The 13892-nt window shown below is 44.1% G+C and overlaps 1 protein-coding gene across 1 annotated transcript in view; it reads left to right on the top strand.

Annotated features, from left to right (window-relative positions):
• The window catches only part of CPB1 (carboxypeptidase B1), a 49724-nt gene that overhangs the window by 16680 nt on the left and 19152 nt on the right, over positions 1-13892 (top strand). Inside the window, exons 4-5 of the mRNA XM_080654824.1 lie at positions 12585-12684; positions 12771-12872. Of these exons, the coding sequence (XP_080510950.1) occupies positions 12585-12684; positions 12771-12872 (202 nt within the window). The remainder of the gene's footprint in view (positions 1-12584; positions 12685-12770; positions 12873-13892) is intronic.

Below are 13892 nucleotides of genomic sequence, written 5' to 3' on the forward strand. Positions count from 1 at the left end.
TACTACAGAGAAGGAGAAAACAAGGCTTTAGTCCTAAGCAGAGTTCATCCAGGGATTGGGTCAGCATGGAGCAAAGGAGCAGTCTCAGGCTCCAGTCCTGAACATTCAAACGTTTATCCAAAAATTCCCTATCACAAGCTCAACTCTTCATTATATTTTGAGAAAATGTGACCTACATCATTTTATGAGAAAATCTATTGTTTTTCACGTCTTAAATATATAGTATAGTATCTATGCTACTGAACATGTCAGTATTTTCATTTGTAAAATCTGTACCTGTTTCAGAAGTGGTGCAGCATAATGCAACAAGTAAATGCTTTGAAAAAAAAGCAAATCAGATTCAAATCCTAGCTCTGCAACCTCCTGGTTGTGTGAGCTTGGACAATTTGCTTAACTTTTCTGAGCTTCAGTTTCCTTCTGTATAAAATGAGAATATGATGCCTTTTCAAAGGGCAGTTGTGAAGATAAAGCAAAACAACACATAAATACATTGCATCTGATATTTCTATTGCTGAGAATGCTGCTATGGTTTAATATTATACAAAGAGGGAGATTGTACATTTTTATAAAGGTCAACAGAAAATGTTATGTTTAACCCCATTATCATGCTTCACATAGCTTAGCTATCTGCTTCTGCCTATGGAAATCAGAATTTAACCTTAAGAACTGACTGTCTTTTTAAAACAAAGATATAACACAATGTTTCGAAATGTGATTTAGATTCATATTTGTGACATTTTGCTCATATTATTACACTAGGAAGGACTTCTAAATTCCTAGTCTGTAGGAGCTTCAGTAACATTAAAAAAGATGACAGCTTCTTCATAATTCTTTAAGAAAAAAGGATAAGCTAGCCCTAACCACCCGAATGATGTCCTAACTCTATCCATCTCACAAACTAGTAAAATGACTTCTAATCACACATCAATCTCCTTGTATTGGGTGGAAAATTCATGTATTTCTTTAGTGGGTAAATTTGGGGGGAACTGTGTGTGAACACTGTCTCATCTAGAACACAGGACGTTCCCTAAGGGATAGGATCTTGTTACTCTTTGCTTCTCTGTTCACTGTGGAGCACATTTGTAGCACATAATTTTATATATATATATATATATATATATATATATATATATATGCCTAATATGCTATATATATAAAAGCTCAACTACTCAACCAGTCGCTATGACAGGCACTCACCACCAGAGGGCAGACACTCTGACTGGTAGGTTAGCTTGCTGCTGGGGTATGGCCTATCAGGACTAGGCGAGGTGGGCTGGACATGCCCTGGAGCCAACCTCCCACAGTCCCTCCCAGGCCTCTAAAATATTTCTTCTAATTAATTTCCTTTCAGTGTGCACAAATTCATGCACCAGGCTCCTAGTTAAATAATAATAAGTCCCTATAAACCCTGGAAAAGCACACCAGTCATATCCTTGCCAGGGCTGCAAGCAGTCCCTGTGCATCCCATTATGATCTCATATGGTAATTAATTTGTGTTTAGACTTTAGATGATTTCCTTCCACAAGAATTTGCAGTTGTTTGTATACTCTACTGCACAAATCCCAGCAAAATAGCTTTTCAGATGTTTCAGTGGTTCCAACCCTCTTCACCAAGACTTGTATCATTTGGCAACTTTAATCAGATTCTGAATTACCATGGGAAAAAATCACAATGTGTGTACCCAGAAAAATAACTATTTTTAAATGTTTACTAGTATATTGCACCTTCAGATACAGAGAGACTAGGAATTGGATAGTGTCAGTCTCCACTCCAGGGAAGACTGATTGTTGCTAACAGCCTATAACATCATTTTTCTATGTATTCAGATTCATGCAGGGACGTGTCCTCAGAGAGCAGTGGGTGCATCATAGTGTTCTTCCATGGCGGTAGGCACGCTGTCCAGTCTGAGCAAATGCTCCTTTTCCAGGGACCTGAAAGGTGAAGAGAATGGAGTCACATCTCTCCTTCTCACCATTGTACTCCTTGCTTTGTTGGGAGTCCCTGTTATCTAATTTGCCTACATATTTTTTAAAAAGAAGTTGGATAGCACTATATATAAGGAACATATAAAAGTATAAAATAGTGTACATGCCTCTGTATTTGGAGCCATAATATGTTCTCTATTACATTAAGAGGCATTGTTTTAATCTCCTACTATAGAGGCTCATTGTTTAGTAACTAGAGGCCTGATGCACAAAATTTGTGCAAGGGTAGGCCTTCCTTCCCCCTGCTGCCAGCACTGGTTTCCCTCTGGCGCCCAGGACCTGGGCTTCCCTCCAGCCACCAGCAGGCACCCAGGACCCAGGTTTCCCTCGCAGCTTTGGCTTCATCTGGAAGGTCGTCCAGAAGGATGTCCAGTCTAATTAGCATATTATGCTTTTATTATTTTAGATAATATTTTGTAATATGGTAAAGGAGTGCTTTGTCCTAAATCTAATAAAATCAAATAATCATAGGGCTGGAAAGATCATTTGAGGTCAATCCCCAGTCTTCCAGTAAAACTCAGCACCATATTTCAACCTCATTCTGTTTTGCAAGTTACCCGAGGATACTTTTACTCTTAGGGGTCATCTTAAATGTAACTTATTTTTATGCTTCTGGTTATTGATTTAAATGTTTAATATTTAACCTAGTAATAATGCAAACAGAATGTCTTGCCTTAGTACTGAACAAAACACCAACCCCTACACAGCCACTGATTCTTCTAAATCATTGGTCGGCAAACTGCGGCTCACGAGCCACATGCGGCTCACGAGCCGCGGTTTGCCGCTCTGTTGACTAATGAGTTTGCCAACCACTGTCCTAAATAATTTGAATTTGAGGATTGGGTACAGGAGAAAGGGCAGGATGTGCTGTGGGAGCTCTGTGGCCTCTATCAGAGCCAGTTCCCCATAGATGAGAGATCATCGCCATGGTTATGGTCTTACAAATGTCTCATGGAAGTCCTGAGGGTGTGGAATGCCTGGAAGTAATTAACTGATTACTTCTTTTCTCTGGGCACCCCACGAAGAAGCCCTACGACCCATATGCTATAGTACCTGCTCACTGACCATGCAAAATCTGTTAAAGTGAAAATAGATATCATTTACCGTTTCCCCTTTAATTTTTAGTTTTGGCATTTGGTCAGTCAAGTTCATCCTTATTTAGTAGGATTTGTTCTTTTTTAATTTAATGATTTTAGAATGTAGTTGTTTTCTTTAAATTTTCTGCTTTTTATTTTTTTAAAGTCTTCAGGGTTTTGTTTTGTTTATAGTTATATTTGAAAATCATTTTCTTAAACTATTTCTATTCTAGACATTAGTTTTCTCTGTGTTTTCCTGAATTTTATGAAAATTGTAACTAGCAATTTTACCATAGTTTAATTCTTTCTTCATAAACCTTGGAAGACATCTATGTAAATGACCAAGGCCCAAGGATTTGAGTCAAGTCATTGCATCTTAGAACTGAAAAGAACATTAAATACCAGCTAATCAAATGCTTCCATTCTTAAAATTATAGAATTAAGACCCAGAGATTAAATTAATTTTCTGAATCCAAATTATGAGTTAGGCAAAACTGTGATTCTGATCTTTAATTTCTAATTTAGGATTTTTCTACTTCTACTCTCTTCCCTAACAATTCAATGTGGATATTGAATATAATTATAGCACTTAACAACAACAGGCAGAATGATGGTCCCTCTAAAAGGTCTACATCCTAATCCAGGAACATTTGAACATGTTATGTTAACTGACAAAGGGGAGTTAGTGGTGTAGATGGAATTAGGGTTGCTAAGCAGCTGTCCTTAAAATAGGTACGTTATTCTGAATTGTCCAACTAGGTCCACTATAATCACAAGGATCCTTAAAGTTGGAAGAGTGAGGCAGAAGAGGAGATCAGATGCTGCCATGTGAGAAGGACTTGAGTCACTACTATTGGCTTCCAAGTTGGGGGGGGGGCGCGGCATAGCAAAGAGCCAAGGAATGTGCCTCTCGCAGCTGGTAAGGGCAAGGAATCAGATTCTCCCCTCAGCCTCCAGAAGGAACTGAGCCCTGCTGACTTCCTGATTTTAGCCCAGAGACCTGTGTAGGACTTCTGACCCACACAAGTGTAAAATAATAAATCCATGTTGTCTGTGGTAATTTACGGCAGCCATAGAAACCAATGTGCTGACAGAGTCCTGATGGCAGAAAATTTTCTTTCCACAGAATTCATTTTAAATCCTGCTTCTTTTCCTTTAAAAAATATCTGCCTTAAGACAGTATTTGCCTTTTGCTAGGAAGCAATATCCTTTTGTATTAATTTATTGCATTTTCCATAAATAGACACAAGTTCAGGCCCAAGTTAACCAAATGAAGGAGCAACAGCAGGGAGTTCAGAGGATGTCTGCCGTTCCTCGTCAAAGTGCCCTTGGGGCAGCAGGGGGAGAGGCAGACTTTTGATGTGGGGCTGCAATTCTCAGTGTGTTAGATAAAAATATTTCAAGACTTGACTGTGGTTAACAGAAGTTTTGCAAACTGGCTTCTGTCCATAGCATTCACAGTGCTGTGATTAAGGACATTGATGCTCATAAAATTTTGTCCCTTCAGAACACACTTTCCACTCAAAAGTAGCAAAGAGAAATGAAGTCACACATACACCCTCAGACCTGCCTCTGACAGCAGGAATTTTCACCTGAACAATTGTTTATAAAAATAAGCAAGCCTCAGAGGCTCTATCACCAATTTTCATATTACCTTGCTATAGAATCATTTTTAGACTACTTTGAATACTCAAAAGACAGGCAAGCAGAAACCAGGTCTTTAAACTCAGTATTCTTTTGTCTGCTAAATCTTTACCTTCTTAATATTTCTGAATTTCTACCCAAGATATTTTTCTCAAAAATATGAAGACCTCCAGTGACCACCTGCCCCAGTTTATCTGGAACTGAGTAGGCTCCTGGGACATGGGACTTTTAGTGCTAATGTTTCAGAAGACCAAAGAAAACCAAGGATGCTTCAAAGAAATGGAGGGACACTGTTTAATACACTGGCAGACTCAGGAAACAGCCTTCCAAATCTGAGTGAAGGAACATGCATGGGGCCCTCCCTTATATCTCCCCATGGTCCTTGTCCCACAAACATGGATTATGCTTCTGGTCCTGTTCATGGGCCTTGCAAGAAGGCCCCCAGGTGTTGGGGGTCTCCAGGCCATATCTGATGGTCTGGCCTGGTGCAAGCATTAATAACCCTCCCTCTGGGGCAGTGCACTGTCCACAGCCCCATGGCCTCTGTAACCGGTTCTGCAAGACCAGTATCTGGGAAGAAGGTAGTGACTTAATTATAGGTTACACTGAGCTTGCTGGCATGGGTTCAGATCACTAGCCTCCAAATATCAGGGTTACATTGGAATTAGCCCTTTTTAGCCTTCTCATTACCCCCCTTGTCCCACAAGCTTCTCTTAGCCTTGTGGTACAACGACTACGGGATGTTATGATGAACATGGACGATGACTGCTCTTAACTGCTTCCAGCTGAAAAGGGATGATGACAAAGGGGTTTGTAGGAAATTCTGAAGTTTAAAGGCATTCCCGTCCAGTTTGCAGGCAGGCAGAGGTAAGCAGCGGTCCCACACACGTAGAATGTTCCTGCAGGGGAGCACCAGGGGTAGGTGGTGTTTTCAGCCTTGAGGATAGAGTTGCATAGTTCATCTAGGAGGCAACCTGTTGGATGTTGGCCCTGGGTACTGCTGAAACAAATAGGAGCAACATTAATTAGCTGCATATTGGCCGTGACAGATCCTATCATTTTTTCCATCCAATACAATTTACCGCCCCCCCCCCCCCACCATGTGCATTTGGTAGTGGAATCATAACATGCCACAGGCTGATAAGTATAGCTAACAAAAATCTGGCTTGATGGGGCTTTCCCATAGGCTACCTGGTCTAGCATATTTGGGTAGCGTGTTTCTAAGCAAGGTCACATAGTAGTGGTCCCTATGGGAGGCAAGTATGTGCTAGCTAATATTATTAGTGGGAGCATGTTATTCCCTCTATTTCTGTTCAGTGGGGGTCCACAACAGTGAACCGCTAGGACAAAGAGCAGTATTATGGCTATTCCTGCAAGGCAGATGTAGCCAAGGATAGCATGACAAGGTGTAGTCCAACAATTTATGATGAGGCCTTTGTTTCCTTGCTGTGTGGGAAGCAGTAATTTTATGGTGCTTCTGTGTCCCAGGAAGGGTAGATGAGTTCTCCTCCTGGTACTAGCCTTGGGTTCCAGTGGCACTCATAAAAAGACAAAATGAGAATTATTAAAAAGATAAAACCAATGATTATCCAGAAATACCAGAGCATATTACCTTTAGGAGGAAATAAGAAAGAAAGATTAGTGTTAGGGAGAATTCAGCAGGGCGTTTCTGAATTCCTTGGAGCAGGTTGATCGGCCAGATGTGTTGTCTTCTTGAGAGTGATCCACAGGGGGTGTTTCTGGTCAGAGGTCACCTTCCACTCAAGCTGGGCATCACTTGGCTAGTAGGCTGCCTTCACCCAGGAGTGGTGGATCCAGGTATTCAGTCCTGCAACCTTGAGAGCTGTGGGGGTAGTTAATATGACTGGATAGGATCCCTTCCAGTGAGGCGTGAGGGGCTCCTTTTTCCAGTCCTTTACCCAAACCTGGTCTCCAGGTTTATAAGGATGTATGGCTGTTCCTAGAGAGATGGCTAGTCGGTCAGTAACCCATCTGTGGACTTCAAAGACAGTTTTTCCTAGTCCTTGTAGTTGTTTCTGGATTTCTAAGTTCCCTATTTTCCCCCAAATCTCCCTTTGGCCGAATTAAGGGAGGGGGTCTACCATATAGAATTTCAAAGGGAGGGAAACCTACCCTGGCCCTTGGGCACAGCGTACCCACAGGAGTACAAGAGGCAAGATATCTGTCCAGGGTAAGGTTGTCTCTTGGCATAGCTTAGCCACAGTCTGCTTTAGAGTCCAATTCATGCGTTCTACTTTCCCTGAACTCTGAGGCCTGTAGGCTATATGTAGGTTCCATTTAATTCCTAAAGCCTTAGCTACCTGTTGTACTATTTCTGCTACAAAAGCTGGGCCATTATCGGACCCTATGGTCAGAGGCATTCCATACCGTGGAATTATGTCCTTCAGCAATGCCTTAGGCGACTTCTATCGCCTTTTCTGTGGGAAAGGGATATGCCTCGATCCAGCCTGGAAAGGTGCAAACAAAAACTAGCAAGTATTTATTTCCTCTGATAGGCCCTATTTCTGTAAAATCTACTTCTAAGTCCTCAAAAGGAGCTTGCCCACAGCGCTGAACTCCTATTGGTCCCACAGGACCCTGTTTGGCATTGTTCTGAGCACAGGGGAGGCAACGTTGAGAGACTGAGGCACACAAGGAGGGAAGACGGGCAATTAGGTAGTATCTGCCTAACAAAGCTTCTAGGGCAGCCTTTGCTAAATGAGTAAGTTCATGCTGCTGGAGAACTACTTTATGGGCAACTGTTCTGGGACATAGACCCTATGACCTGGGAGTATCCACCACCCTTCCTTTGTTTTCTTGCCCCCTTCTTGCTGGGCCCATTCCTCTTCCTGAGGAGTGTACTTTGGAGGTTCAGGTAATTCGGGGGCCAACATGATCCATGACAGTGCCACTTGTTCTTTAGCAGCCAGCTTGGCTGCGGCGTCAGCACGTTGGTTTCCTTCTGATACTGAGTCTTTCCCTTTCTGGTGACCTTTGCAATGAATGACAGCTATTTCTTTAGGCTCCCAAACTGCTTCTAGTAGCTTTAAAATCTCATTCTGATTTTTGATTCCTTTTCCTCCGGCTGTCAAGAGCCCCCTTTCCTTATATATGGCCCCATGGACATGCAGAGTAGCAAAGGCATAGTGCGAGTCAGTGTAGATGTTGGCACGCTTATCCTTACATAGTTCTAGGGTTCTGAGACACGGGGGCCACCCGGAGGCAACTGGGTCAATCTTCTTGGAGAGATAAGCTACTAGTCTTTGCCAGGGTCCAAACTCCTGGGTTAGAACAAAGGCTACCCCGCTGTTCTCGTGAACAAAAAATTAAAGTCTTTTGTCACATCTGGTAGCCCTAGTGCTGGGGCCTCAGTGAGCTTTGCCTTTATGGTGATGAAGCCTTTCTCCTGTTCGGGACCCCAGTCTATGGATGTCTTCTCTTCTCCTTTTAAAGCTTCATAAAGCGGTTTAGCCAGGTCTGAAAACCCTGGGATCCAAATTCGACAGAACCCTTCCGCTCCCAGGAATTCCTGAATCTGCCACCGGGTGCAAGGGACTGGGATGACACATACTGCCTGCTTCCTTTCAGGCCCTAGCCTCTGTCTGTTTCCCTTGGATATTGGCAGATTTTAATAGGCTGTGCCCCAGGCTTTAAGTCAATCAGCACCGGGGCGTGGTCCTTAGCCAGGCCTGGAGGATTTCCTTCAGCACAGACCAGGGGGAATTCTTTTTCTAATTCAGGTTCTAATGGTGAGGCCTTTGACTGGGGGGTATAAAGTCTCCATTCTTCCTCCCTCAGCACTGCTCGGGACAGGTCTCCTCACCTAGGCAAAGCTGTGCTGAGCCATCTGGAGCAAAAGTGATTTCTGCCCCCATTTTGGCTAAAAGGTCTCTACCCATTAGAGACACTGGACAGTCTGGCAAGTACAGGAATTCATGAATTACTTGATGACCACCAAGTTGGCATCGGCGAGGGCGGCAGAATGGTCTATGGGTCTGGTCCCCAGTAGCTCCAATAATGGTGACCTCCTTTCCTGAGAGAGGCGCTACTTTCTGAGTGACTACTGAGTCTCAGCTCCCGTATCAACCATAAAGTCCACAGTCTGGCCCCCAATTTTCATTCTGACCACGGGCTCGTGGGGGCCTAGCTGAAAAGAGGCTGGTCTGTCCTAGTTGGAATCAGCCATTGCTAGCCCAATGAGATCTGCTTCAGGTGGCTCTGGTTGATAGCGACTGGGCGGAAAAGGGGGTCCAGTTTTCTTACTTTGTCGTTTGGGACATTCATTCTTCCAGTGTCCTGTCTCCTTACAATAGGCACACTGGTCTCATCTCAGGCTCGCTCTTCCTTTTCCCTCTGATCTGTATTCTTGCTTCCCTTTCTGATCTGTCTGGGAGCCTGAGCCTCTAAAAGATGCTGCTATTATATTGGCCCTTCTTTGTATTTTCTTTTCTTCCTCCCTCCTTGCCACACTCTCTCGGTTGATGAAAACCTTGTTGGCTATCTCCAGCAGTTTGGTGGCATTTTTCCTGAAAACCCTTCCAGCTTCTGTAACTTTCTCCTGATAACAGGCTGGGCTTGGCCTACAAAAGCGGCATTTACCATGGTGTGATTTTCCAGGGCCTCAGGGTTAAAGGGAGTGTAGATTCGGTATGCCTCACATAGTCTCTCATAAAAAGCTGCTGGACTTTCATCAGGCTTCCTGAAAACCTCAGAGATTTTAGCCATATTGGGGGGCTTCTTAGCTCCGGCCCTGACCCCCTGGAGCAGTAGTCGGCAAACCGCAGCTCGCGAGCCACATGCGGCTCTTTGGCCCCTTGAGTGTGGCTCTTCCACAAAATACCACGGCCTGGGCGAGTCTATTTTGAAGAAGTGGCATTAGAAGAAGTTTAAGTTTAAAAAATTTGGCTCTCAAAAGAAATTTCAATCGTACTGTTGATATTTGGCTCTGTTGACTAATGAGTTTGCCGACTACTGCCCTGGAGGAAGGCCAGCCGATATCTTTCTAGCCCGGTCCTTCCGTCTTCTGAGATCGGGTTCCAATCAGGTTCCTCATCTGGGAAGGCCTTCTTGGCCCTTCTGTCTGTATCTAATATTCCTGCAGGCGCCTGGGTCTGGAGCCACTTCTGAGCCTCTGTTACTACTCTCATGCACTCCTCAGTGTTAATGAATGTGAAAAGGAGCTGCTTGCAGGCCACCCAGGTGGGCTTCTGGGTCTGGAAAATCGTTTCTAGGAGCTCTACCATGGCCTGAGGTTTTTCAGAATAAGCTGGGATGTGATGTTTCCAATTCAGGATGTCACTTGTGGTAAAAGGCTGAAAATAATAGACTGGCCTTCCCTCCGGCAAGGTCCCATCTTCACCAAGCACTTGGGCACCCCGAATCTCCCTGAGAGGCATCTGACATGCCGGTTGTGGCTTAGGCCCTTGATCGGCTAAACGCAAGCGCCGCCCAACTGGCTCTGGAGAGCCTGGTTGAGGAGAGACGGAGGGGGGTGGTGTTTCCAGATTTTCTGGACCTTTGAGACCAGCGGGGGGGGAGCACGTGGTGCTGTCTGTGGCACATATGGAGGTGGTAAAACTAGCGGGACTTCCTTAGGGGGTCCTGGCAGAACAGGAGGTTGGGTTCCCTTTTGAGGGACCTGTTTCTTTTCTCCTGCCTGCTTCTCTTCTGCTTTCTCCTCTCCTGCCTGCTTTTCCTTAGCCTGCTCCTGCCCTGCCTGCCTCTCCTTAGCCTGCACCTGCCCTGCCTGCCTCTTCACTCCTGCTATTAAAACTTTACTCTGTCCCTTGTTACACACGCAGAACCGGACCCAAGGCGGCAAGGTTTGATAAATTTCTAACCAGCTCTCTATGTAGGGAAACTGATCTGAGTGTCCAGGGTCTTTTGTGACTACATTCCAGACCATCCTGACCAGTCCCTTATCTAAGGAGCCTTCCGAGGGCCAGCCGACCCCGAAGGCTGGCCATTCTAATTCACAGAATTTCCTCAGTGTTTTGGGGTTCATTTTAATACCATAGTCTCCATTAAAACCCTTTTCAAAATTTTTCAACATGCAATTGAGAACAATGGGTTTACTTTGTCCCGACCCCATGATGATCGGTGGCGAGAGACAGACAAGGGAGGGGATAACCTGTTTTCACAGATCCTCACTCAGATGTCCGCCTGGCCACGTCCCTTGGGAGCTTAGATTTGTCCTAGCTAAGATGCACCCATATAAACCCTGGGCCTGGTCACCGCCACGTGGGGGTGTGTCACCGTTATGCCATATGACAAATCGCAGAACCGCAGGTTGGGGCCCACTTGGACTGTGTAACCAAGGTCGTGGAGCCACACAAAGGATAAGAGAGGGCAGGCTCTCTCCCTCCACACTCACACACTTTCACCAGACATTTACTCAGAGTTTAAAAACACAGTCCACCAGTTTCCTGACCAATTTAACTGATGAAGTCCTATGACTAAGAGTTTAAAAACACAGTCCACCAGTTTCCTGACCAATTTAACTGATGAAGTCCTATGACTAAGAGTTTAAAAACACAGTCCACCAGTTTCCTGACCAATTTAACTGATGAAGTTCTATGACTAAGAGTTTAAAAACACAGTCCACCAGTTTCCTGACCAATTTAACTGATGAAGTCCTATGACTAAGAGTTTAAAAACACAGTCCACCAGTTTCCTGACCAATTTAACTGATGAAGTCCTATGACTAAGAGTTTAAAAACACAGTCCACCAGTTTCCTGACCAATTTAACTGATGAAGTCCTATGACTTCCGGGGAGGTGATCAAGCTCCCCCTTCCACTCATTTGGAGTGGGCCTGACTGACTGGGGCCCCTACTTTACCGATTCTGTCAACAGGTCCAGAAGTGTCTGTCCACTTTCTCCAGATGCCGGCTGGGTCCTAGGCTGAGGTCCGGGAGTGCCAGGAGTCCCCCGGTTCAATTCTGTTAAAATCAGCAGGGCTCGCCTTCCGGAGGCCTATCTTGCGCCCCAGGCCCCAAGCCCTGTCCCCTTACCAGAGGCCAAAAAAGCCAAGCTTGGCTGGTTTCTCAGTCAGGGAACCAGCTGTTGCAGAAGACCAAAGAAAACCAAGGATGCTTCAAAGAAATGGAGGGACACTGTTTAATACACAAGCGGACTCAGGGAACAGCCTTCCAAATCTGAGTGAAGGAACATGCATGGGGCCCTCCCCTATATCTCCCCATGGTCCTTGTCCTACAAACATGGATTATGCTTCCAGTCCTGTTCGTGGGCCTTGCAAGAAGGCCCCCAGGTGTTGGGGGTCTCCAGGCCATATCTGATGGTCTGGCCTGGTGCCAGCATTAATAACCTTCCCTCTGGGGCAGTTCACTGTCCACAGCCCCATGGCCTCTGTAACCGGTTCTGCAAGACCAGTATCTGGGAAGAAGGTAGTGACTTAATTACAGGTTACACTAAGCTTGCTGGCATGGGTTCAGATCACTAGCCTCCAAATATCAGGGTTACATTGGAATTAGCCCTTTTTAGCCTTCTCACTAACACCAGGAATGTCCTGAGGAAGAAAGACCACAGATAGAGCTCAAGTGCACACTTTTGTGTGGCAGCCAATGTCCCTAGCCTAGAATACAATTTTCAAGTTTAGGGTCCAAAACACCCAAATATGTGAAGTTTGGGCCCAGGAGGAGCCTGCCTTGCTCACACTCTACAGTATCCTTCTCAGTGATTTGCTCACCATTTGTGATAATCAGCTCAGGGTGAAAAATATTAGGAACTATCAGAGAACATGTGTGACTCCATAGAGAACACATTGTACTGTCCATTAATGCAGTGGCTCTTGGTTTTCACCTGTGTTCACTGGGAAATGTACTTATGTTCACAGGAGCACACATTTTGGTTCATTTCAGGGTATTAATAAGCAACCTGAGATCTATTCTGGAGGCTCAGTTTGACAGCCAGGTCCGTGCGACTGGACACAGTTACGAGAAGTACAACAACTGGGAAACGGTAGGACATGCACATTGTTTAATAAGACATTACTTTGGGAATTGAACCAAAAATGCCACATTAATCCATATGGTTCCATTTGGTAGATAGAGTCTTGGACTCAGCAAGTTGCCAGTGAGAATCCAGACCTCATCTCTCGCAGTGCAATCGGCACTACATTTGAAGGACGCACTATGTACCTCCTCAAGGTAATTGTTTTTAACCATGACCTTGCCATATCTGAGGGCTTTAAATCAATGAATTCTAACACATTAACATCTGTTTCACAGATATACTCATCCCAAACATTGTTAAAATTCTTTCCCTGCCTATATCCCCCAGGGAATCAAACAGATTTCCCAGCTTCTTTTATCATACATGGATTTTTAAATCATTATGTTGACTTATTCAAAAGGAAAAATGCAATAAAATGGATGTCCTATAAATTTAACCACTTTCCTCTAAGCAATGTAAATGATCATCTACCTTGATGAAATTCTTTTCCCCCAGATGTCGTTTGCAAATCCATGTGCTAAAGAGTTTCATAAACTTCATGTCTATCAGACAATATTACAAAGCATATCAACAATTTGTTTCTGTCATCTTCTAATGCCATTTAGGTCATATAATTCTAATAATATAAAAAGAAAAGGAATAAGTGGGAGAGAAGAAAAAATTCTTACAAGATTAGCAACTATCACTATTATTTCTAATTATTCATCCAGTTGTCTTGGGCCTGTCACCTAATAATAGCAGTTGAAAATAACCTTCCCATGAGGACAATTAAGCAGAGTAATTAAGCATCCTCTGAAAATATGTGCTTATCAAGCTTAATAAAAGTAATAAACAACCATGTAAGACCACAGATAAGGCTCAATAAGCTTTCAGCTCAAACACTGGTTTATAGTGGCAAGGACATACTGTGCTATATGATGTTTTAATTTAATCATGGGATATATTTCTTGCTGCTGTCAAGTTTCACCTCTTGAATCCAAGGCTCAGAAGGGTAGTTACGCCAAAACCGGTCTGGCTCAGTGGATAGAGCGTCAGCCTGCGGACTGAAAGGTCCCAGGTTCGATTCCGGTCAAGGGCATGTAACTTGGTTGCGGGCACAACCCCAGTAGGAGGTGTGCAAGAGGCAGCTGATCGATGTTTCTCTCTCATCGATGTTTCTGACTATCTATCCCTCTTCCTTCCTCTCTGTAAAAAAATCAATAAAATATATATAT

Source organism: Plecotus auritus, assembly GCF_963455305.1.
Source record: "Plecotus auritus genome assembly, chromosome: 2".
Classification (NCBI taxonomy): domain Eukaryota; kingdom Metazoa; phylum Chordata; class Mammalia; order Chiroptera; family Vespertilionidae; genus Plecotus; species Plecotus auritus.